At 47.0% G+C, this 22,587-nt stretch overlaps 1 protein-coding gene across 9 annotated transcripts in view; it reads left to right on the top strand.

Moving 5' to 3' along the window:
- The window catches only part of MYRIP (myosin VIIA and Rab interacting protein), a 340,832-nt gene that overhangs the window by 249,741 nt on the left and 68,504 nt on the right, over nt 1–22,587 (top strand). For 6 of the 9 annotated variants that reach the window (XM_070577182.1, XM_008522801.2, XM_070577180.1 and 3 more), the window contains 5 exons: nt 1,788–1,924; nt 8,473–8,553; nt 12,567–12,664; nt 12,881–12,961; nt 15,596–15,739. In XM_070577182.1, the coding sequence (XP_070433283.1) occupies nt 1,788–1,924; nt 8,473–8,553; nt 12,567–12,664; nt 12,881–12,961; nt 15,596–15,739 (541 nt within the window). The remainder of the gene's footprint in view (nt 1–1,787; nt 1,925–8,472; nt 8,554–12,566; nt 12,665–12,880; nt 12,962–15,595; nt 15,740–22,587) is intronic. The other 3 variants (XM_070577185.1, XM_070577181.1, XM_070577186.1) reach the window with 1 other exon arrangement.

Here is a 22,587-nt window from a genome sequence, read left to right as displayed (position 1 = left end):
TCAGGAATGTTAAGTGAAAAAAACAGGTTTAAAACAGTGACCGTCCATCATGTCCCAGCTTTTCTTTAGTGTCAACTATGAGCGCTGCAGTGGTCTAGGAACTTGGGGTACAGGAGTGGGGAAAAACCTGCCTTCCGTGAACTTGTGTTCTGTTGGAAAGGGGGAAATAGATAATAAACAATTTAACAAGTAGTGGTTAATTCACATATTAGTGTATTATCATGTATAATGAGTTACAGATAATTAAGCAACAGGTACAGAGAATCACTCTGTAGAAATATGAGGGGAGTGTGAGAGTAACAGGACAGAAGATGTGTTGGCGTGATGGTGGTATTTCAGCTAGGGTGGTCAGGAAAGGCCTCCCAAAGGCAGTGACATTTGTGCAGAGAGCTCCAAGTGTGTAAGCCAGGAAGGCAACTAGCAGGCTTGACTTTGGGGTACATGGATAGGACCTGGTGGGCAGGCATGTGGGGGCTCCCCCAGTGCCAAACAAGGAGGGCTTCCCTGCAAGGTGGTAACCCCTGTATTGAAGTCCTAGGCCTCCTCAAGTAGATTGCTCAATTTTCTTAGAGAACTGCTTTCTATTTTTGTCCTAAGACAAAGCATTGTTGGATCGATTGTCCATTTGTTTGCAATAGGGATGGGGCCAAGAGCCCTCACTGTTGTCTACACAGCCATTAAACCAGCTTTCTGAATACTGTCTCATAACCCAGTCCTGCTCTCTGCACCAGCCAACTTCGAATTGGACCTCCCCCTCTTCTGTCTGTTTTGAGGGACAATATTCTGTTATTTTTATGCTCTCACTCACTTTCAGTTTTCCAGAAATCTGTCAAAATCTCTGATTCTGTTCTGTCCTCTAATCTTCACTTTTATAGATTTCTTTCCCTTTGGATGTCTTCTCACATTTCACTGGCGTCTGGGGAAGAAGAGCAGCTAAATGTGTGCTTGTTCCTCCATTGAATTAGACACATTTATATTCATTTTGCTCTTCTGAATTTTCTAAAATGAGCATGCATTATTACATTCATAATAAGAAAAATAACAACAAAAGCTGTTCTTGAAATGGAAGGATTTAGAAATATGCTCTCGCCAGGCAGAAAAGAGAAGAATCAGGTCAGTGTTTTGTCTGGACCGCTACAGCCCTGACCGGGGGACTGCTTCCCCACAGCGCTTCAGGCTGAGTGAGTAAGAGGCTGGAGAATCTTGCTGTAGGGCCCGGTGTCTCACTTGTGCTTTTTATTTTCCCAAGATGAATTAGAAATGTTGTTAATGCAGGAAGAGTGTCAAATATAAAGCCTGCTATTAAACAAATGTATCAGCAGCTTCAAATGGCAAGCATTTATCAGCTTGCTCTTTGGATGGACTCAAGTGACGGTTCTTCTGCTGGTCTTACCTAGGGTCACCCATGCATCTCCAGTCAACTGGCAGTGGATGGCCTTACTCACCTTCTAGGGGTTGGCTGGGTATTGGCTGGGGCAGGAGGGGTGATTGGGCCAAGTGTCTCTTGTCATCCCAAAGGCTAGTTTGGGCTTGTTCACATGGTGATGGGTTGCGGGACTTCCAAGAGCAGCAAGAGAGGAAGGTACAGGGTTCAAGACTCCACAGCATCACTTCCACCACTCTATGGTCAGAGCAGGTGGCCAGCCCAGATTCAAGGAGTAGAGAAATAAACTCCACATATTGGTGGAAGGAGCTACAAAGTATTGTGGCAGTCCTTCCAAACCATTATTTAATAATTCTATTTTTTAATGCAAATGTTTTGTTTTCTAATTCTGTGTTTTCTTCAGGCTTCTGAGAACCCAGTCTCTGGAATGGTTCTACAATAATGTGAAGAGCCGTTTCAAACGCTTTGGCAGTGCCAAGGTCCTGAAGAACCTGTACAGGAAACACCGGTTGGAGAGTGGAGCGTGCTTCGACATTCTAGGTACACCGGGTGCCTGCTGCTCTGGGAGTCTTTGGTGGGCTGGTGGGATGGAAGAAGGCCTAGCTTGGAGGCCCTGTATGCCGGGGCACGCTCACCTGGGACAGAGAAAGTTGCTTAAACGTCTGGCTCTAATGAGGAGCAGAAGTAGAAGGACATATACCAAAGATTCTGTTAAGTTTTGAGTCTTTTGGTTCCAGCATCCTCACTGAGCTGAAAATGTTATGAGTTGGGAAGACCAAAGTACTTCTACAAATTGTGGACATTTTAATTCTGGGTCCTTAGAAACTAAAGATTCCTGATCATATTCCCCTCATGATTAAAACATTGGCGAGTCATCTTTGTTTGGTTGTGTAGACTAGGTCTGCACTCAGAGGATATGCCCTCCACTCCCCTTCCTTCCTACTCAAAATTCTTTTCATACCAAGCCCAGAATTTGATGTAATGGGAGAGTTAGAAAAGTATCAGCTTCCTCCTAGGAAGCTGGAAGATGAGTCCTACCTATGCTGTTTTTAATCAGTTAAGACAACCAATGTAATTAGAACGCAAAATTGTATTCTTTAGTTCCGTTAGACCAGCCAGTAGGAAGAAATGGTTGTCAGAGTATGAACAGCACGTCCTCCAAAAAAGACTGGTGTTTTTTGTCTAGAGGCGGATTTTTTTCATGACTTTGCTGACGCAGGTAAATGCTTTTTATCCATGAGAAAGAGGGAAGAAAAAAAAAATCCCATCCATCTCATTTGGAGGTTTTTCACCCTCATTATTTTACATTGTTGTATTCTCAATAAAGTCTGCGGTTGTGTCTTATCTAAAAATGTGCCAGCCACTGAGTCAAGGGGGAAAATAGGATGGAAGCATTCCACACACAAAATCATTAGGGCCTTTTGTGGTGTAGAGTTGTTAGAATCTCTGTCTTTCAAAATACTCAGGAAGCCCATAACCAAGAGAGCAGTGCTGAAGGTTTCCACGTATTATTTTTATCTTCTCTTTAAGAGTTTTCTAAAAATTTTCTCCAGGAATAGAGGCAAGAAAGAAAGCTTAAAGTAATGGTGTTAACAGTAGTTTTTCAGCCCAAAGAGATATCTCAAGAAACTTCCAGGATAGAATTGGCTCACTTATTTGCATCCCATCCTTTCTTTCCTCTCTTGTACATCCCCAGGTCTGTTTCATGTACCCCTTTACATGTCACCAAATTCAGATCTCATAGGTGTTCTCTGCTGATTAATGCAAATTGAGAAAAAAAGCAAACACATGTGGAGAATCCCGTAGAACAGAGCACAATTCCTGTTTCTCTCCCTTTCTCTCTAAGGCCCCACAGGGGGAGCAGGTGGATATGAATCCCAATGGGTGAGCTCAGGGTTTTGAAATTTTCAAGCGTCACTTTTAAAGGAGAATCATTTGCTGGGAATAACTATCTGCCACAATTGAAGCAGATTTGGGTTCTGGGGCCTCTGTGATTCACCACTTCTTTCCTCTGGGACTCAGTCACAGCACTTATCCCACTGCATTCAGGTGATGGTTTACAAAGCCGCTCTCCTGCTGGACCATGTAGAGGCAAAAGCATCTTTATCTCTGTGTTCCCAAAGCATGGCTCAATGCCAGGAACGTCTTATGTCCTCAGTACTGCACTAGTTCAATCTAAAAAGCATTTTGTGGGTACCAAGTCACTTCATAAAAGTGTTAGAATCTGTCGCTTTAATAGGGTTAGTGTCCCCATTTAAACTGAGATTTCCTTTTAATAAACGTGAAGATAAGCAGACAGGAGACAGTTTCTGAGATGGCACTCAAACCTCTAAAGCCGTAATCATAAAATAGTGAGATGTAGTCTACACACAACTTACAAAATTTAGTTACAATTCAAGTATGGAGAAATATCCCAGTGCTTAAGCAGCCTGCTGGTTATGGTGGATGACTGGGGAGTGACTAGCATTAGCTTTTCCTACCACTCAGCACCCTTGGATGCTCACCACCTGCCATCCTCAATCCTGACTACACATTAGAATCACATAGGGAGCTTTGAAAAAATCCCAGTGCCCAGGATCACCTTCCACCCCCCAGTCAGTTACTCCCAAATCTCTGGAGGGGGGCCCGGCACAGGTATTTTTTAAAGCTCCCTGGGTTATTTTAAGGGAGAGCCAAGACTGAGAGTCTCAGCTAGTACTTCACTATAATTTGTTCAGCAGAGTTCTGAATAAGATGGTTCCATCAACTCCATCTAAGGGTACTTATTTTCAGAATTTTGATTGTCAGAACACAATAGGCAACATCTGCAGTGTGCAAGGCATGTGCTGTGTTCCAGGACTCTCAGAGTAAAACTGCTTTTACCTACGAAACATCTGCACAGTGTAGTTTGCCATAAAAACACTCAGTCCATTGAAAATTCACTTATGCCACAGAATTTTATAGGTCACCCATCACATGTGCACCTTTCATGGCCATCAGGCCCTCCGTTGCCCTCCCAAGCTAACTTTATTCCTCCCGCAGCCCCATCAGGAGACCAGGTTAGGCCTCAACAGAGACCCATTAGTTTTGTCAGATAAATTTATCTAAGATTGATTAATTCCTTCAGTAAACATTTATTGCACACCTACTATGTGCCCACCTGGTTTAAGAGTTGGGGATGACACTGCCATCTCAGAGCCAACAGGCCAGTGGAGAAGTCAGATAAATAAGTAAATAAGTTTATAAAAAATATAATGTCCATTGGTAATGAGTGCTCCCCTGTTTACCTAATTGATCCAGCATGACATTTTTAACAGTTATCCTACGAAGAAGCACTACATGAAAAGATAAAAGTCGCCATGATTAATATACCTAATCTCTAGACAATTGGATGAATAATATTTGCTTTTTCTTAGTATTGGATAAATAAAATGGGAAAATAAACCCTGCTTTTATTTATTAACACTCTAAATCTATATTTGACGTAATTCTTGAAAGGGTCTATTACATCTTTCATCTGGGATTTAACTGACAAACTCGGTCTTTTGAAAATGCTGAGCCTCGTGAAATCAGAGTCCTCCAGCTCGGGATAGATGTGACGGCGGCGGGCTGCTCTGCATCAGTGCTTCCCAGAACAGTTCCATTGCTCTGCCCGTGGAAGAATCACATCATCCTGAATGACGCTGATCCTCTCACCTGTGAATTTAAAGGGACACAAGGAGAGGTGTTGTACTAGAGGATTTAAAATCATGCAAAACCGGAGCTTGTCCTCTGGTCAGCTCAGTCTCCCAAAGGTGTTCGCAGATCCTCTCCTCTCTCCTGCTCCTCACCGTCCTCCCCGTTCTCTCAGCAGATGGCCTTGCTGCCTCCTTCACAGGCAGGCAGTGTAGACCAGGCAGAGACTTCCTCTTCTTCCCCCTTCCAGCGCTGTCTGTGGCCATCCACCCTCTTCAGCTGCTGAAGTGGAGGCACTGTCCCCTCTTCTTGTTGCCTGCCCCTCCCCTTGTTCTCCACATCTGATCCCCATCACATTCCAGGAAGGTCTCAAGGTCACTCAGCCCTTGCTCCTTGCCCATTCAACCTTTCTCTGAGCTGGTTCCTTCCTATTGATTTGTAAACACACTCCAGTCTCTCCCGTTTCCTAAACCCTCCTGGGACTGCATATTTTCCTCCCTTTCCTGCCCTGCCATGCTCTCTCCCATCATAGGTATGTGGGGGACTGGTCTTGGCCACACCAAGATAATGTCTCTTTGGCATGAGGATTATTTGGGGCTTGTTGCTTTTGATAAACTGGGACAGGGAAGGAGGTTCTGAGGAGTGGAACTTGCTTACCCTTTGTTAAGAAATATTTACAGTTGTAAGGGAAATCTCCATCTGTAAAGGTCCCTCCCTCTCTGTACCCGAAGAGGGGGATGACTATCTCTAGAAACTCTTAATCAATACCAAAGGCAAGGACTTAAATCTGCATGATAATCTTACTCCTGTTTCTGGTAACCTCCTGTAACTGACTCCCCCACCCCCAATATCCTCCTTTGTTGTTAGCTGAAGATGATATTTAAGGTGGGGGCTTCAGCCATTTTGGCAAGTTGCTCAGCTTGCCTGAGCTGCTCCCATGGATACATGTTATAAAGCTTTGTTTAATTTTCTCCTGCTATTCTGTCTCTTGTGAATTTAATTTGTTTTCCAGCCAGATGAACCCAGAGAGGGTAGAGGAAATGTCTTCCTCCCCTACAGGTACATTCCAGAAAGCAGGCTGTCCTCATGGCTTCCATTTCCTGCACTTCCTCATTTTACACCCACTCTCTCCTCCTTCTTCCAAGCTGTTCTCCACACAGCAGCCAGAGGGCACTTTTGGAAGCACAGAACTGGGCCAGGTCACCTCTGTGGAACCTCTACTGGCTTCTTGTGGCTATTGGGATAAAGACCCAACACTGATGTGGCCGCCATGACCTGCGTGCTCTCTGGCTTCAGGTCATCTCATGCCGTGCTTCCTCTCCTGTCTGCAGCCCAGCCACACTGCCTCTTGTTAGGTCCCCAGATGCACCCTACTGCCCCCACTGCCTGTCCCTCTGCAAGCTGTTTGCTCTGCCCTGGACCCTCACCCACCTCCCCACACCCCCTTGGCTGGTTACTCTCTGTCTAGGTCAGTCTTCCCTGCTGAACACTTTCATGATTCTGTGAACCACCCAATCAGAACACTTAACATATCTATAATTTTACATTTGTTTATATAAATTTTTGATTAATGAGTTCTCTCCCACTTGTCAACACAAATAATCCATAACCAACCTATCAATCAAAATTGGGGTGAGTTTATTATGAGGCAGAGTGAGGATTATAACCGAGTAAGGCCTTAGACTAAAGGCGTTCCAGAGAAGCATGGGTTTCAGTACCGTCTTATATCTTTTAGAACAAAGAACATACATTAAACATACCCAGGATACATTTCCCTCAAGATTTCAGAGATATTCAGTTGCAAATTAGAAGATCAACATGACCCTGATGTCAGAAAAGGGACTAATATCAGCGGGCATTACCAATAGGGCATTAACAATAGGATGTAGGAGGGGAAGTGTGCATTCTTATGTTAAGAGAGTGCATTCTTTACTTTAACGGATAAGCAGATGTACAACATATGTTTGATAGGCCATAAGTCAGGCCTTTTAGTTCAAGCCAAATCAGTTTTGAACTCAAATAGTTACCCCATATACCTCAATATGTGACCTCTTGTCACACTAGACTATCATGTTTGTCAGGGCAGCTAGGGTTTCTGGCGTTGCTCTCTGATGTACCCTCAGAGCCAGCTGAGGGCCAGGCACCTGGCAGCTGCACATGGAGTATTTGCACTTAGATGTATAACCTGGGAACTGAGGAGGTGACTTAGCCTCAAGTCTTATTTAATAAGTGAGGAAACTGAGACCCAGGGAGACAAGGTCCCTTCCTCAAAGTCACAGGACTAGTATAAGAGGACTGCAGGCCTTTTGAAAATCGGGTCAAAAAACATAAACACAGAGAATGGTACGTGGTCAGACTGAAGTACCATGACAGGCTGCACACCAACAGCTTGTTCCACAAAGGTAGAAGCCTACTAAACCTGCTACAGGTACCCACAGCAGTTACCTTAGAGCTCCCACATGGGAGCCCCCATGGCAGCCCATCCAAGGAAGCACCGTGTGTTATAGGTATTGAAGGCCTATTGCTTAGTTTGACTTGGCATCAGCGGCACTTGTCCCCTTTTGAGCTAAGGCATCTAGAACCATATTTATTTTCTTGGTTCTATCAAACAATGTTTTCCACCAGCATCAAATTCAATACATTTTTTTTCAAGCCACCTGCTGTCTAGGTGCTATCTTGGGTACTGGGGATACAATACAGTGATTTAAAAAAAGAAAATCCATCATCTCCATCTTTAGAGATCTCATTTGGTGAAATAATATGTGAACACATATAATAAAAATTTCCAATTAAAAGGGCTTAGCCAACTGCTCTTCTCAGCCTGGAACTAAGACTAGGGTTGTATGTTCCAACAGAGAGAAGAACTGAGAAGCAGCAGTGGACCTTAAAAAGTCAAATGCCATGGCTTACTTTCCTTGTCTCACTCTGGGTTTGTTTCCCATGGACTCTCGTCTACAGAAGAGAATGGTGACAGTTAAATCATCAGCTAAAGGCAGCTGTTTGGCTCAATTTCATGGGCTGCAGCTAAGACCAGACATGCACAGTCTCATCACCCACTATGAGGAGGGCGCTCTTGCTGTTCCTCTATTTCGAGTAAGGAAACTGAGTCAGATTAACTTGCTCAAGGTCGTAATTTGCAGGTCCAGGAATTGACCTCACATCTGTCTGACTTCAGTCCATCGTTCTGTCTTTGATTCCACATTGCCTCCACAGAAGGTATTGGAAGAAAGCTGGAGTTGGCAACAATGCTACATCAGGAATCAGTGTGAGAAGAAAAACGTGACTGGTCAAAAATTGTAGCGTTACTGTGGAACCCAGTGATTCCCCAAACCTATTTGCAAGGCTAACTTAATCAAAGTAGGTAATGGTGATCTGCCAATTCAGCGCTCACCGAAGAAATCTGATAATCGTGTTCTCTCCCTTCACCCCTACAGGAGGAAGCTTTTTTGAGGCGAACCTGGAGAATGAAGGAAGTATTTCAGGCAGCGATTCAACATTTTACAGACAGTCAGAAGGTAAGGTGGCTTAAGAGTTTACAACTAATGGGAAGTTGGAGGAATAGAAACATCTTCAGATACTGTTAGGATCTCCCAGTTACATAGTAACAGCTGGAGACTACTGTTTGTTGCTGTGTGGGAGTCTCCATGGGTCTTCTTGCTATTGCCATTTATGTGAATCCATCATCAAAATAGGTGAGTATATCCAAGATGTGGCCTAGAGAAGTACATTTGCTGCCTGACCACTAGATACTTTATGATCTACTAATGGGTCCTTCTGGAGTTGGAATATGATAATCAATACACTTGTGCAATTCAAATTAAAATATTCTTACAAAGAATTTATCATTCACTGATCAACTTCTACTTTTTTATACCAATATAATAGTCCCCTTAGAGCAGAGGTTAACAGCAAAGCAAACTTCTAGTTTCAAACAAAACCTTCTCCAACACTTCAGCTCCTTCTCCAAAGCACCGGACATTGAGAACCCATGCCTCCTGAGTGCCCCTGCTGCTGTGGCCCCCACAGCTCTTCCACACTCTCTCTGTTCTCCCTTTGGGAGCCTTCTCATGAAGGTCCTGTCCTCTATCATCCTTGCTGCCTGAAACTTCTCCCTGGGTTACCACACACCCCCCTATGGCCTTGGTGCACCTCCATCTGCTCCTGAGTCTGGAATGCCCAGCCCTGATTTCAGCTCAGAGTTCTAGACTCAGATTTCTGATGCTTGGCCATCAGGACCCGTAGATCCTCCAGGGATCTTAAACTCAGCATGTCCTAATCAAGCTCCTCAGCCACATGGGTCCACCAGCAACAGTTATCTTTCCCTCAGTCCCCCTCCCTGTGTCCACTCCATCAGCCACGTTCCTGTTAGCTCTATTTCCAGTCCTTTCCTTTTCTTTCCATTCTGAGGCCCATGATCTGAGGACCTTCCCACCCACAATTCTCCTATATTAATATTAATTTCAGTGTCCATCTGTATCAGTCAGTGTTCTCCAGAGAAACAGAACCAATAGGATACACACACCCCCACATACAAAGAGGTTTATTTCATTTTAAGGACTTGGCTTGCACAATTGTGGGGCATTTTTTTAATAGAATAAAAAAGTTTATTTTATTAGAATTAGGAATTTTTTTCCCTTTGGGCAACCTGAACAGTCCAGTCAAAATGAAAATCTGAGAACAATTATTTCCAAACCACAGGGTGCACAGCCTGCTCTCTGCACAAAATTACAGGGTTAGGAGCATTTAATCAACTTACTGATTGTTTCACCAACCCATCCCTCAAGCGCTCTATACCAGAACTTGTAGCCCAAAATCTATAGAGTAGGTCTGCGGGCTGGAAACTCAGGCAGGAGTTGATGCTTCAGTCTTGAGGCAGGATTTCTTCTCTGGGAAACCTCAGTTTTTATTCCTAAGGCCTTTCAACTGATTGGATGAGGCCCACCCACATTTTTGAGGGTGATCTCCTTCACTTAAAGTCAACTATTGTGGATGTTTACCACATCTATGAAATGCCTTCATAGCAACACTTATGTTAGTGTTTGATGAAATAACTCGGTACTGTAGCCTAGCCAAGTTGACACATGAAACTAACCACCCCACCACCTAACTGGTCCTCTGAACTTGATCTTTCTGCCTCTGCCTTCTTAGCCTTCCTCCACGCCCTTGCCAGTTTTTCTCTCTGAAACACCAACCGGAGACATCACCTTCAGCCAAAACATCTTCGGTGTTCCACTTCACCCTCATCCAAAGATCATAAACACAGCATTCAAAGCCCTTCTGGTTGTGCTCCAGGCTCCTCCTTCCCGGGGATCTGTGGAAGCTGCTAACTATCCCCATCGCAGGCTCTACTGCAGGCCTCTTAGCTGTTACCCATGCACCTGGTCACCCAGTAGCTTGGGAGACACACGAGAGTGTAGGCTCAGCTTGTCCATGGGGGCATCACGGAGCCCTCACAGAATCTAGCACTCAGGAGCTACTTGGTAAATTTTGATTCAGTGCAAATTTGTGGGGCACCTCTTCTGTAAAAAATGCACTGATTGGCATCTTGAAGAAGAGAGGTGAGAGGTACAATGTCTGTCTCCAGGGAGCACTTAGTGTGATGACAACTTAGATTTTATAGACTCTACTTAGAGAAACATTGGAAAACCTGTGTGTTCAATCAGCCACCCTGGGGTGTGCAGAGCCCTGAGCTGGGTTCGGCTCTACGTGACTGTTAGAGCTGGCCGGAGAGGTACTCATTGGCTGGCTACGTTGCTTTGACTTTAACTGGGTTGGTTTTGGATGTTTTATTATGTTTGCCAAATGCCGCTTTCTGTACACGTTTGTGTCTTTAGGAGCCTAAGAAGCTTGAATTAAGTTTTTTAATTGAAGGATTGATTAATTACTTGATGTATTTACACCTTGTCTCATTCTACGAAGAATTTGAGGCAGCTTTCAGGAGATTTGCGTGTGTTAAATAATGCATGACTAACAGATTATAAATGGAAACAACAAGTTGAAGTTGGGGAAAAGGAGACCCAGGCACGCAGCCCTTGTAGACCCACTTTCCTGTGCCTGACCCAAGTTGGGCTCCTAGGACAAACTGAGAAAGAGATGATAGAAATTCTCACTTTCAAGTAAGAAGCAAAAATCTACTACCTCAGGACAGCAGAATTCTTCCAAGCACTTAGCTCCAAAAAGAATGTTGTCACCTGTGGAAGTCCTTTGATTTGGGGACAGTTCCTCCGGTTTGTTGCCATAAGCAAAACACATGTTCACTAAAAATATGGTAGCATTATTTATTTTATTTTTTTTGAGGAAGATTAGCCCTGAGCTAACATCTACTGCCAATCATCCTCTTTATGCTGAGGAAGACTGGCCCTGAGCTAACATCCATGCCCATCTTCCTCTACTTTATATGTAGGACACCTGCCACAGCATGGCTTGCTGAGCAGTGCCATGTCTGCACCTGGGATCGGAACCCGCGAACCCCGAGCCGCCAAAGCAGAACATGCAAACTTAACTGCTGCGCCACCGGGCCGGCCCCTGATAGCATTATTTTTAAAAATCATGTTAGCTTGTACTAATCTCATGTTTGTGGTTAAAGTCAATGGCTTTGGAGACAGAGAGTCCTGAATTCAAATCTCAGCTATCTTACTGTCTGACTGTGTAACCTTCAGCAAGTTATTTGACCTCTCTGTGCTTCAGTTCTCTCCTCTGTAAAATGGTCCCTACTCAATGGATTGTTGTAAAGATTAACTGTGATCAGGTCTGTGATGCTCGGCCCGGGGCCCACCCTTGGTGAGGTTGGCCAGTGTTATTGATTATTAGACTGGTTTAGAGTCTAAAAATTTCCTCTATGGATTTCGTATTTACATTAAACCATTTGTACAGCCCAGTGTCCTTAGAACATTTAATAACTTTCATCCCTATCATCACGATGATACATCATATGCACAAAATAAATATAATCTTTATCTGAAACAGTAGATGAAGAATCGTTACTTCCTTACATGAAGTCCTTTAGTTCAGTTGTCATGAAGCCACTCTGTGTGCCTGGAGCTACGCTGAGTGTTGGGCCGCAGCAGTGACTGTGCTCCAGTCTTGCTCTCTGAGAATGACCTGTGGGAGGGGCGGTGGGGTGGAGCTTTCTGGCTCTGATGGAAGCAAGCCCAGAGCCCCAGATGGACATCCAGCCAAGGCTGCAGGAGGGATGGGAGGAGGCTTTTCAGAGGAGGAACCCTTGGACCAAGCCTTGGGGCCCCCTGGAACTAGCCCAGTAACAGAGCAGGGGACCAGAAGGAGGGGAAACAAGATAATGGAGTCATGAAGAGAGAGACGTTAGCTCTTGAAGAATCTCAGTTGTTGTGTCTGGGGCGGGGATGAGAATAAGTGGGAGGCAGTGAGGCAGGGGAGAAGGCAAGGGACCTGTGTGCCAGGATAAGCAGTGTGGGGCTTGTCCCAGAGCCCTGAAAGACTTAGGCAGAAGACCTAAAGTGGAACAACCACAACCTTTCAGAAAGTGGTCTATGTTCTGTTTCCTGTCTAGGACATAGCATGATGGACACATTGGCTGTCGCCCTACGGGTGGCTGAAGAGGCCATCGAGGAGGCAATTTCCAAAGCAGAAGCCTATGGGGACAGCCTGGTATGGCCCCCCTTGTCCTCTCTGGGGGAGGTGTGGGTGGGATCCTGGCCACCAGGAGAAAATGCAGATTGTCAGGAAACCAATGTCCAGTAGCGTCCTTGACTAGAGTGGTGCCCAACCTCCCCTGCATTTGTGGTCAGGATTCCCAAGAAAGTGATTGCCAAGACCCCCAAAGCCACCCATAGCACATGGCCATTCTCTTCCCTCCCTCCACAGGACAAGCAGAATGAGGCCAGTTACCTGCGGGACCACAAGGAGGAGCTGACTGAGGAACTGGCCACAACCATCCTGCAGAAGGTAGGCAGGCCCTGGCATCCCGATGACTGCCATGGACCACCCTGGTGGGACCAGGGCATCTGGAGAGCTGAAGAGCAACCACGGACACTGCTGGGGCCTTGGGCACCATTTCTGTGCCTTGTCACTTTTGCCTGTTGTGCTCTGGGGGCCAACGCAGACAGACTGCACTGTACTGCCAAATCCGAGCAGGGTGAATGGGGTTGCCTTAGGGGGCTGAGCTAGTGGGTGAGGAGCCGGGAACTCAGCCCTGAGCAGACTACTCACTGGCTTCCCATTTCCTAGGTTTTGTGTGTGTGTGTGTGTGTGTGTGTCCATGTCCTCTTCTCATCCTTCTCAAATAGTCTTGCTGCAGAAGCTTTACAGTCACTCCCTGCTACCTCTATGTCCTAAACTGTCCTTGACATGGTGTATCATTTAATTATTGCTGAGAAAACAACCACCCCAAAACTCTGTGGCTTTAAACAAGGATTATTTCTATGTTCCACAGCCAATTCTCTCACATCCAACTGGCTGTCCTACGATTTAGTCCAATTCTGACACTAACTACACGGACCACACAAGTTAAGGGCTCAGTCCCACAAGACTGCCCCCTCCTCAGATGCCAGCTGCAAGTCTCAGGTTTCTCCAAGTTACTGTGCTTTTGTCCAGCCTACTACAAATTCCGATTCCCGTGACCCCCCTCAGGTTAGATAATTTGCTAGAACAACTCACAGAACTCAGGAAAGCACGATACTTACAATTACCAGTTTATTATAAAGGACACAAATGAATAGCCCCATGAAGAGATACCCAGGACCACAAGGTCTGGGGAGGGGGTGTGCAATGCTTTCTTGCCCACTCTGTGCCCACCACCCTCCCAACACATCAGTGTATGCACCAGCCAGGAAGGTCTCTGAGCCTCATTGCTTCAGAGACTTTATGGAGGTTTCATTAAGTAGGCATGACTGATTGAATCATTGACCACCTGACTGAACTCAAGCTCCAGTCCCTCTCCCCTCCCCAGAGCTGAGGGTGGAGCTGGAAGTTCCATGGTTCACATGGTTGGTTTTTCCCACGTGACCAGCCTCCATCTATCTGGTGGCCCCGGCCAAGAGTCATCTCATTAGCATAACAAAGACACTCATATCACTCAAAGAATTACAAGGGTTTTTGAAGCTCTGTGCCAAGAACCAGGGTCAAAGGCCAAATATATTTTTTATTATACCACAATTCCTTTCTTGCTCATGCACTGCAGCGGCTCCATCTCAAGCAGTGGGTTGGGATCAAGTCCAAGCAGTATGTCCACTCTAGGGCACATCTGAAGGCACATTAGCTATGCATGCTGTGACCAAGGCACGGAGAGCAAGAGGAAGACTGATGTCTACTAAGGCCTAGGCTCAGCCATGACACCCAGTTACAGCTCCCTCCTCACATGTGATTGGGCAAAGCAAGGCACCCAATCAACCCAAAGCCCAGCGTGGAAAGTGTATTCTCCCTGTCCTGAGGGGACTGCAGAGTCACACGACAAAGGGCTGTGTACAGGGAGCATTGAAGAAATTCAGTCTTCCCTTTTGGTCACAGTAATTCATGTCCCTTCCACATGCCACATATGCTCACCCAACTCAAAGACCCCCACATGTCTATCCAATCACAGTTCAAAGTACATTCGATCCAGATGCAGTTCCTTTTAAGCTGGAGACCTATGAACTAAGCAAGCAAGTTATCTGCCCCCACAGACCCAACACACAATGCTGGATCACGGACGGGAAAACAGCACTAACCCACCCACCGGCAGAGATGGGAGGCACAGGAGGTCACTGGTCCACAGCAATTCTGAAATCCCATGGGGCTCATGTGACCTGGTCCCCACTCTGGAGAGGATGTACCTTGGTTAGTCCCCGGGTCTGTCCCATGGCACCTCAGTTCACTGCTTTCCTTGGGTGTCAGCCTTCCTCTTCACCATCTTGTCTGGCCTAGAAAGGCATTGAAGAATATGCCCATCTAGTGGCTCAATACGGTGGCTCAGTAATTTTCTCGGCTGCTTCCTGCCTGTAGGAAGTTGGGAGACCCAGAGACCTTTGTACAAATGGACTCATTAAATCCAAATGGCTGTGCCCAAAATAGTAAGTGGTACAAATGAGCTGAAGCCATCCCTGATGACTCTTGGTATCTGTCCCCCCCTTAGGCATTCCAGAGGCTTCCTAAAATCAGGATTTACAACCAGAGACTCTGGGTTTGAAATCCAGCTCCACTATTCACTAGTTGTGTGGCCTTAACTTAACTTCTCTGAGCCTGTTTCCCCATCTGTAAAATGGGGAGAGTTATAGTGTGTGGCTCTTAGGCTTATTTCGAGGATTAAATGAGGTAAAGCATATGAAGTACCTAGCACAGAATCTGGCACATGGTAGGCACTTAGTAAAGAGAAGTTGTTAACATCATAAAAAGATTACTTGTAAACTGTAAAGTCCTGTAGAATGTTCAAGGCTATAGTTGTGCTGTTTTATCATAAGGCAGATCTGAAACAGAGTGGTATTCCATTGAGACCAAGCTCTTATGTGGCTAAAACAACTTCCCAAAGATGGTCCCAGCCACCCACATGGCATCCAGAGGCCTCTCCACTAACTTGCTCCCTCTTGTCACCCACCCCACCCCCAGATCATAAGAAAACAGAAGAACAAAAGCGAGCAGCAGGTGGAAGAAGAGCCAGAGTGGTCCCAGCCCCAGAGCTGCAGTGCCAAGGTAGCTGGCGAGGGGACCAGAGCCTCCCCAGGAGGCCACCAAGCTTCCACCACCCTCTGGGTGAGTCTGCAACCAGTGCCGGCCCTGCCCCCACACAGGCGTCCTGCACATGCTCCCCATAGAAATGGGGGCACCACCCTGTTCACCATCTTTCCTTGACTCGTGTGCCCACCAGATAGCATAAAGGTTCCCAAAGGGCGGGCGGAGAAGCTGAGGAAGTATATGTGAGTGGGGGCCAGGAGGGGTGACAGAGGAGAGAAAATGAATACAGACAGACAACTGGAGTGTATCGAGGTGGGTTTTTACACAGAGACCAATTTAGGAAAAATAAAGATGCTAATTGGCATTTTTTAAATTCATTCTACAAAGAGTTGTACTGAATCCTGTGAAAAAAATAGCTTTATGAGAGCCACGTGCATTCTTAGAACTGAGATCACTGGCTTTACTGAAACTGATAAGTGACAGGGAGAGAAGTGCCACTGCACTTTGAGCCACCAAAACTGCCATATCTGGACATGGTAGGGAGGTCGTGATATGGGTCAACCTTTTCATCTGTCACCCTGAAATTAAGCCAAGGTCCAAGTCACAAAGCACAGTGGCCTTCCTGTGACCCAAGGGTCTGAGCCTACCATGACTGCAGCAGAGTCACCATGCCTGTAAAATCCTTGGTTATTTGTTTAAACAGCGCCAGCAGAGGACGGGCAGATGCTGGGAGAGGAGGGGGAGAGAGGCCAAGACTGAAAGCTGGGCCTTCTGTGCGAGATTCAGCAGGGCCTGGGGGTGGGGCTGCCAGCAGGGCTGTGGTCTGTCAGCCATAGGTGCCCATGGTATAGCCCGGGGCACGGGACAGGGAACACACAGGTGCGATTGAAAACTGGAAAGCCAGACGTGGGAAAAGCACTGCCAGGTGTTTGCCCTGCTCCTCCTCGGGGTGAGTGGCCTTCATCCCCTCCATGAACAGATTGGAAAGAGGTGTGCAGGGCAGCCGCATGGTAGACCCGCAGTTTTGGGGGTGATGGTCAGTGATGATCACCTGCACGACCTCTCCCGTGCACTCACAAGCCACCAGGTGCGAGGGGCGGCGAGCCGTGTCTTAACCGCTTGATCAGAGATTTGGCTTCATTGATTGATTAGCAGGAACCTTCCCTCATCAACACACTGTCGTCTTGCTTTACGGCTCCTGTTGTAGCTCAGCCCCGAGAACAGAATAAAGAGAGCCTCCGTCCCTGCCCTCCCGGACTTTAGAATCTGGTTAGCAAGGCAGGAAGAGATACAGACAGTTTACAGTGCGGTGTTCAGCTGAAAGGTGGAGACTGGAAAGGGAGCAGGAATTCAGAGAAGGGAGGGCCCCTCCGGCAGTGAGGGGACACATGACCATCAAGTAGACCATCAGCCCAGCGTTTCACTGGCTCAGCCCTGCAGCTCCGGGGTGCAGGCTGCGTGCGGGCTCCACGGCGCCAGCATTTGGAGAGTCTTTCTGAAGTATTCTCTGCAAACTACAAGAGTCAAGTTTGGGGGTCTCTAGGAGATGGAGGTCCCTGCAGCACCCCAGACTCTGCAGTGAGCTGAGGGGTCAGAGGCAAGTAGTGGGAGCTCTGCCTCTGGCATTTCTGGGGATGGGATTCTGGATTCGCCCTTGAGCAGCTGTTTAGTTCGTGTCTGTAAAATAGGCATAATAGGGCTTGCCCCAAAGGATGGCTCTGAGGGTTCCTAGTGCAGTTAACCCAGTGCTTACTGAGCTTCTACTGTGTGCAAGGTGCTGTGCCAGGGGCTAAAGAGACAAGGTTCCTGTGGATACGGTAGACTCCACCATAATCTAGTGATGGGACATGCCCTAAACAAGCAGACCGCACAGAAAGACGGGGGTGCACATTCCAGTCATTGTTGTCAAGAGGAACCAAGAGGATGGAAGGAGAGAGTACTGAGACAGCTGAAAGCTCGGGGGCGGGGGCAGTCAGGGACAGCCTTCCCTAGGAGGTGACATGAAACGAAGGCTCGAAAAATGAGTGGTTTGGGAGCCATAGGAGGAAGAACATTCCCACAGAGAGAACAGCATGCACGGAGGCTCTGAGCAGGAAGGAACTTAGCGTGCTCAAGAAACAGTATGTCATATATCTGGAGAATGGTGACTGAGGGGCACAGTGGCAGGTGATGAAATAAGTGATATTGGCTACTTTGCATGTAAGTGTCATCCTCTAAATGATAGTTACTGTTCCTCTTCTTATTGCCTTATTTCTACATTTCATAATCAAGGTCACTGTTCCATCAAGGTCCCCCTGTGAGTTGTGAGCTGAACCTCACCGTGTTTGGTCAGCTAGGCTCCAGGCCCAGAGAGCAGCAGCTGCTGCCATATCACTGACCCACCTACTGCCGATTCACAAGCCACCCTGTCCCCTCCAGCCCAGCCCCCACTTCAGGTCCTCACAGGTACCCCCTCTCCTCCCCTCCCACACACAACCAAATGGCCTCATCTCGCTTCTCGTCCACTATCTCAGCTCACCCACTGGACGTCTCTGGCCACACGCTGCATCTTGGGGCTGTCCTGCTCTTCCTCCACTGGAGGCCAAAAGCTCCTTCCTGACCCTGTCCACCTCTCCGGCACTGAGAAGACCTCACTCCCCAGAAACTCACGCTCCTGAGTTTCCTGTCGCATCAGCTGGCTGCAGCTCTGCACAGTAACTGAAGTTCTCATGCAAACCCCACGCACAGAGAGGCTTGGGAGTCACCATGGGAGACTTAAGTAATAATAGCCATAGCAGAGGGATTGGCAAACATCTACAGGAATACACACGACCACTATCTTTCTTTTGTATAAACTTTATGTGCACACTATGATTTCCTTAGAGCCTGTGAGAGCATCCTACATTATCCCCCATTTTATAGAGGAGTAAACCGAGGCCCAGCTAGCCCGAGCCACTAGAACACTAAGTGGTTGGGCTGGGACTAAAACCCATGTCTCCTGGCTCCAAGCATCTCTTGCACTCTGCTGTCTCCTGTTTCATTGGAAAACTCTGGATATGAAATACCTGCTTTCCCATCAGATGTTCACCGGGTCTCCTTGTCACGCCTACAGCTAACACTGGCTATGGTATTCCTGCCATCTCACAGAGACCAGAGACACTCTCTGTATGTCATTGGAGATGTGGGACAGTGGGCTCCAGCACCACAAGTCAGAATGGACACGGCAGCGATTAAGCCACAAAATGAGATCTGTGGGCTCAGTGATCACTAAGGTCCCTTTCACTTCAGAGGTTCTCGGGCTGCACTGTCCAATATGGTGGTCACAAGACATAAGTGACTATTTAAACTTAAATTAATTAAAATTAAGTAAAATTAGAAATCCAGTTCTTCAGTCACCTGGCACATTTCAAGTGCTCAATAGCACCCATGGCTGGTGGCTCCCATATTGGACAGTGTAGATACGGAACATTTGCATCCTCCCAGGAAGTTTTATTACATAGCCCTGATCTAGGAGTTTAGATGAAGAAGTGGTAAACAGAGGGCATAAAAGCAGAAATGCACCTGAACACTGACCAGAGCCTGGACACGAAGCAGCAGGCCAACGGGAGATTCTTGGGGACTTCATGAAGGTGGCTTTCCGCCTTTCCATCAGCTGTTCTCGCCCTGGACACCGTCTGCATCACCTGCCCGAGCCCCACTCCAGGGGTTCTGACTCCCGGGGTCTGGAGTGGAGCCTGGGCATCTGTATACTGAGCACAGTTGCACTGACCCCTGTCTCCTCAGGGGATGCCAATAGGCTGCAGGCTTAAGGGACAACCTCTTTATGCTGTCTTCAGGAGGGCTCCCTGACCTGAGACCGTGGAGGGCCCTAAACCTGTGGCCTCCTGTCAGTGCTTCCTCCTTTTTCCTCAGTTCTCCAACAGCCTGGACACCTCTGGCTCAGGGAATAACTGTGCAGAATCCCAGAAGCTGCAGGCCCCGCTACTTGGGCTCAACTGCAAAACCCAAACTTAATCCACCCCCATTCACACAGGGTTTCTCATCTGTTTTCTTGAAAGAAGGTTCGGCGTGATCGTTCTTTTTTTAATTTCCTCCTTTTTTGTGTGATTCTCAGCCATCAGCGGGGTTGGTGTAATTCGGCTTTCAAAGCCTTAAAATGCAATATCCTAAAAGGCACTAGTGCAGGGGTCATAATCCATTTAAGGCCTGTCTCTTTGGGCGCATGTATATGAAAAGGCATCTCTGTAATAATATGATGATCCTATTGATAAGAATGACGATGACAGCAGCGGCCAGGCACTTACGATGTGCTCAGTGACTAGGATGTGGCTCCGTCTGACTCTTTCTCTCGTCTCTTCTCTATCCCTTTCTGTTTCCCTCCGCCTTTTCTCTTTGTGTCTCTGTCATTTCCTCCCTCCCATTCTCTCTCTCCTTTGGCTGGCTAGAGTCTAGACCTAAAGCATTTTTTATTGTTGGTATAATTATTGGATTGAATTTAATGGTTATGCCTGACCCTACCAATAAAAGACAGCTACATCTTAGTTGTTCATTCTGTATGACCACTGTTATGGATCCCTTTACCCTCAAACCCTTGATACTGAAAACATTCTCTCCCTGTTTTATGTTGTGGGATCCTTGAAAACAAAGACTATTTTGAAGCCATGACTGGTGCCTCAGGGAGCCTTCCCTGTTGGCCACGATGTTAATCATAGCAACAGTATACCACCCCAGGAGACACAGGTAGAACACGATGCTGCTGCCCACACAGGGGAGGCAGCGGCTGCAAAGGAAGGGACAACAGAGGTAACTGGTGATCACACTGTGTGTTTCACCCAGAGCTTCTGAGCCAGCTGGTTCAGACGGAAAGTCCTGCTGGGTTGGAGCATGTTCGCCAGGAGTGTAATTGTTCCCAGGCTTCCAGCAGAGGCTCGGGCACAGCACGAAGAGGGCACAGACGAGCATCAGCTTGGAACCAGACAGACCCGAGCTCAAACCCTGCCTCTGCCACTGACCACCCGTGTGCTGGGGCAAACTACTTGGCCCTGCCTCAGTTTACTCTTGTGCACCCAATCAGATTGAGTGAGAGAATGGATATGTTGGGCTAGCTCAGTGGTAGAGCTTAATAAATGCTCTTATTTGACTAATATTGACTAATATGAGTGCTTTCTGTGTGCCAGGCATGACGCTGATCCCTTTACTTGAGGAAACCGAGGCTTAGAACAGTTGAAATTCCTCCCAAGATCCCACACAGCAAGAGGAGGAGCTGACATTGACCCACTACCTAACATACCACCCGTTAGTTGGTATCTGAAGAGTTAAGAGGCAGGGCGTGTTTGAAACCTCAAATACTCAAGTCCATCCTTGCAAGGCTTTGCTGGCATGCTAACATTCCTGGACCCAGGGACTCCATGAACCGTTCCCAGCCCCCCTGCGTGGATGTGCAGACACTGGTACTCAGGCCAGCCCCTCCTGACACCACCAGCCCTGCTTCTTCAATGGACCCTAGGGTGGGAAAGGAGGGAAAGAAAATCAGAGGCTGTGAGTGGCAAAGAAAGGTGGGCATTGAGGGTCCAGCCAGGATAAGGAGCAGATAAATTACTCAAGTAAATCCCATCACTTCCCAGGAGCCGCTGAGGTTGAACTGGCCAGTAAAAGTGTTGTTGTGGCTCCACCTGCTGGGCCATGTGTTCATTGCAACAAGTTTTTAGCAAAACCAAGTCTGGGTCTCCAAACTGGGGCTTTTCCACCTTGGCAGGAGATGTGGGCCAGCAGTGTCCTGAGACCTGTTGGAGACAGCTCACTGGGGCTTTTAGGGATTGTCAGGGTAGTTTTTTTCTAACGTGAAACAATGGCTTTCCTGGAATAGATTACAAAATCCTGGCATCCACAACTCTCTCATGAAAAACACAGATTCCGTTTCCCTGTTGTGACCAGGGAGGAACTGTTCCTTTGTTGGTCTTGGCTTTTGTAGGTGAAGGGAGCATTTTTGTCCCATAAAAATGGACCCCAGCCACCTCCTACAGACTCACATACACCACAAAATACTGTTTGAGCCACTGAAAAATGAAATGTTAAATGTTATTTTTCCCCTTTTGTAAACATGTATTCAGTGATTTTCATGAGAAGCTTGGGGATGTAAAAAGGAAGGTGAGGGTTTAGTAATATTGCTCCAGGCAGTAGGCTGTCAGCTCCTCAAGGGCCACACCTGTGTCTTACATCCTGCAAATTCAGTCACAAACATGTGACTGAGGATCACACCCAAAGACCATTCCTGCCTTCGAGGAGCTCACAGTCTGTGGAAGAGACGACAAGTTGGGGTACGGCTGTAGCAGGGTATAGAAAGTCCCATGTGATCTCCCAGAAGGGGATCTTCCTGCCAGTCCAAGGTGGGAAGAGTGTCAAGGGTATGTCCCCTGAATACACGAGGGTTTGCCATAGGAGGGTTTTTTCCTTCAGTTTTACTAACTTCACCTGTCAGTAGGCCATCAGCCTTGCTCTCTGTCCTCCCTCATAGCCACGCATCTGTCAAGGATTTAACAAAATCATAGATGGCTCCCTGAAGCCCCAACCCCATTAAAACCTTGGTTGTTGTCGAACATCAAAGCTGTTCAGGACACTAGGGTGGGATCAGTGCTTGCTGTGCCCTCAGAATGACGGAAGTGGTACCAGCTGACAGCTACCTGTCATGTGTGTGTTAGCTTGGGTCTCCTCCGAGTAAGACCTTGCCCTCCACGATGTGAGGATGACAGTGAGTGGCTTCTTATTTCTTTCTCTTGTTCCTAGTTTTATCCAAGAAGTTAGTAAAAATAATAATAATAATCAGGCACTTCTGATTATTATCCTGAAACCTTACCCATCCTGTAGCCCACCCCAAATTACATTCACCCCACCGCAAACATTCATTGATTTCCATCATGTTTCAGTTACTGTGCCAGGGGCTTGGATGT

The sequence above is a fragment of the Equus przewalskii genome, chromosome 15 (assembly GCF_037783145.1).
Source record: "Equus przewalskii isolate Varuska chromosome 15, EquPr2, whole genome shotgun sequence".
NCBI lineage: Eukaryota > Metazoa > Chordata > Mammalia > Perissodactyla > Equidae > Equus > Equus przewalskii.
Note: the sequence above shows the minus strand (reverse complement) of the source record. Positions and strands in the feature narration are given on the sequence as shown.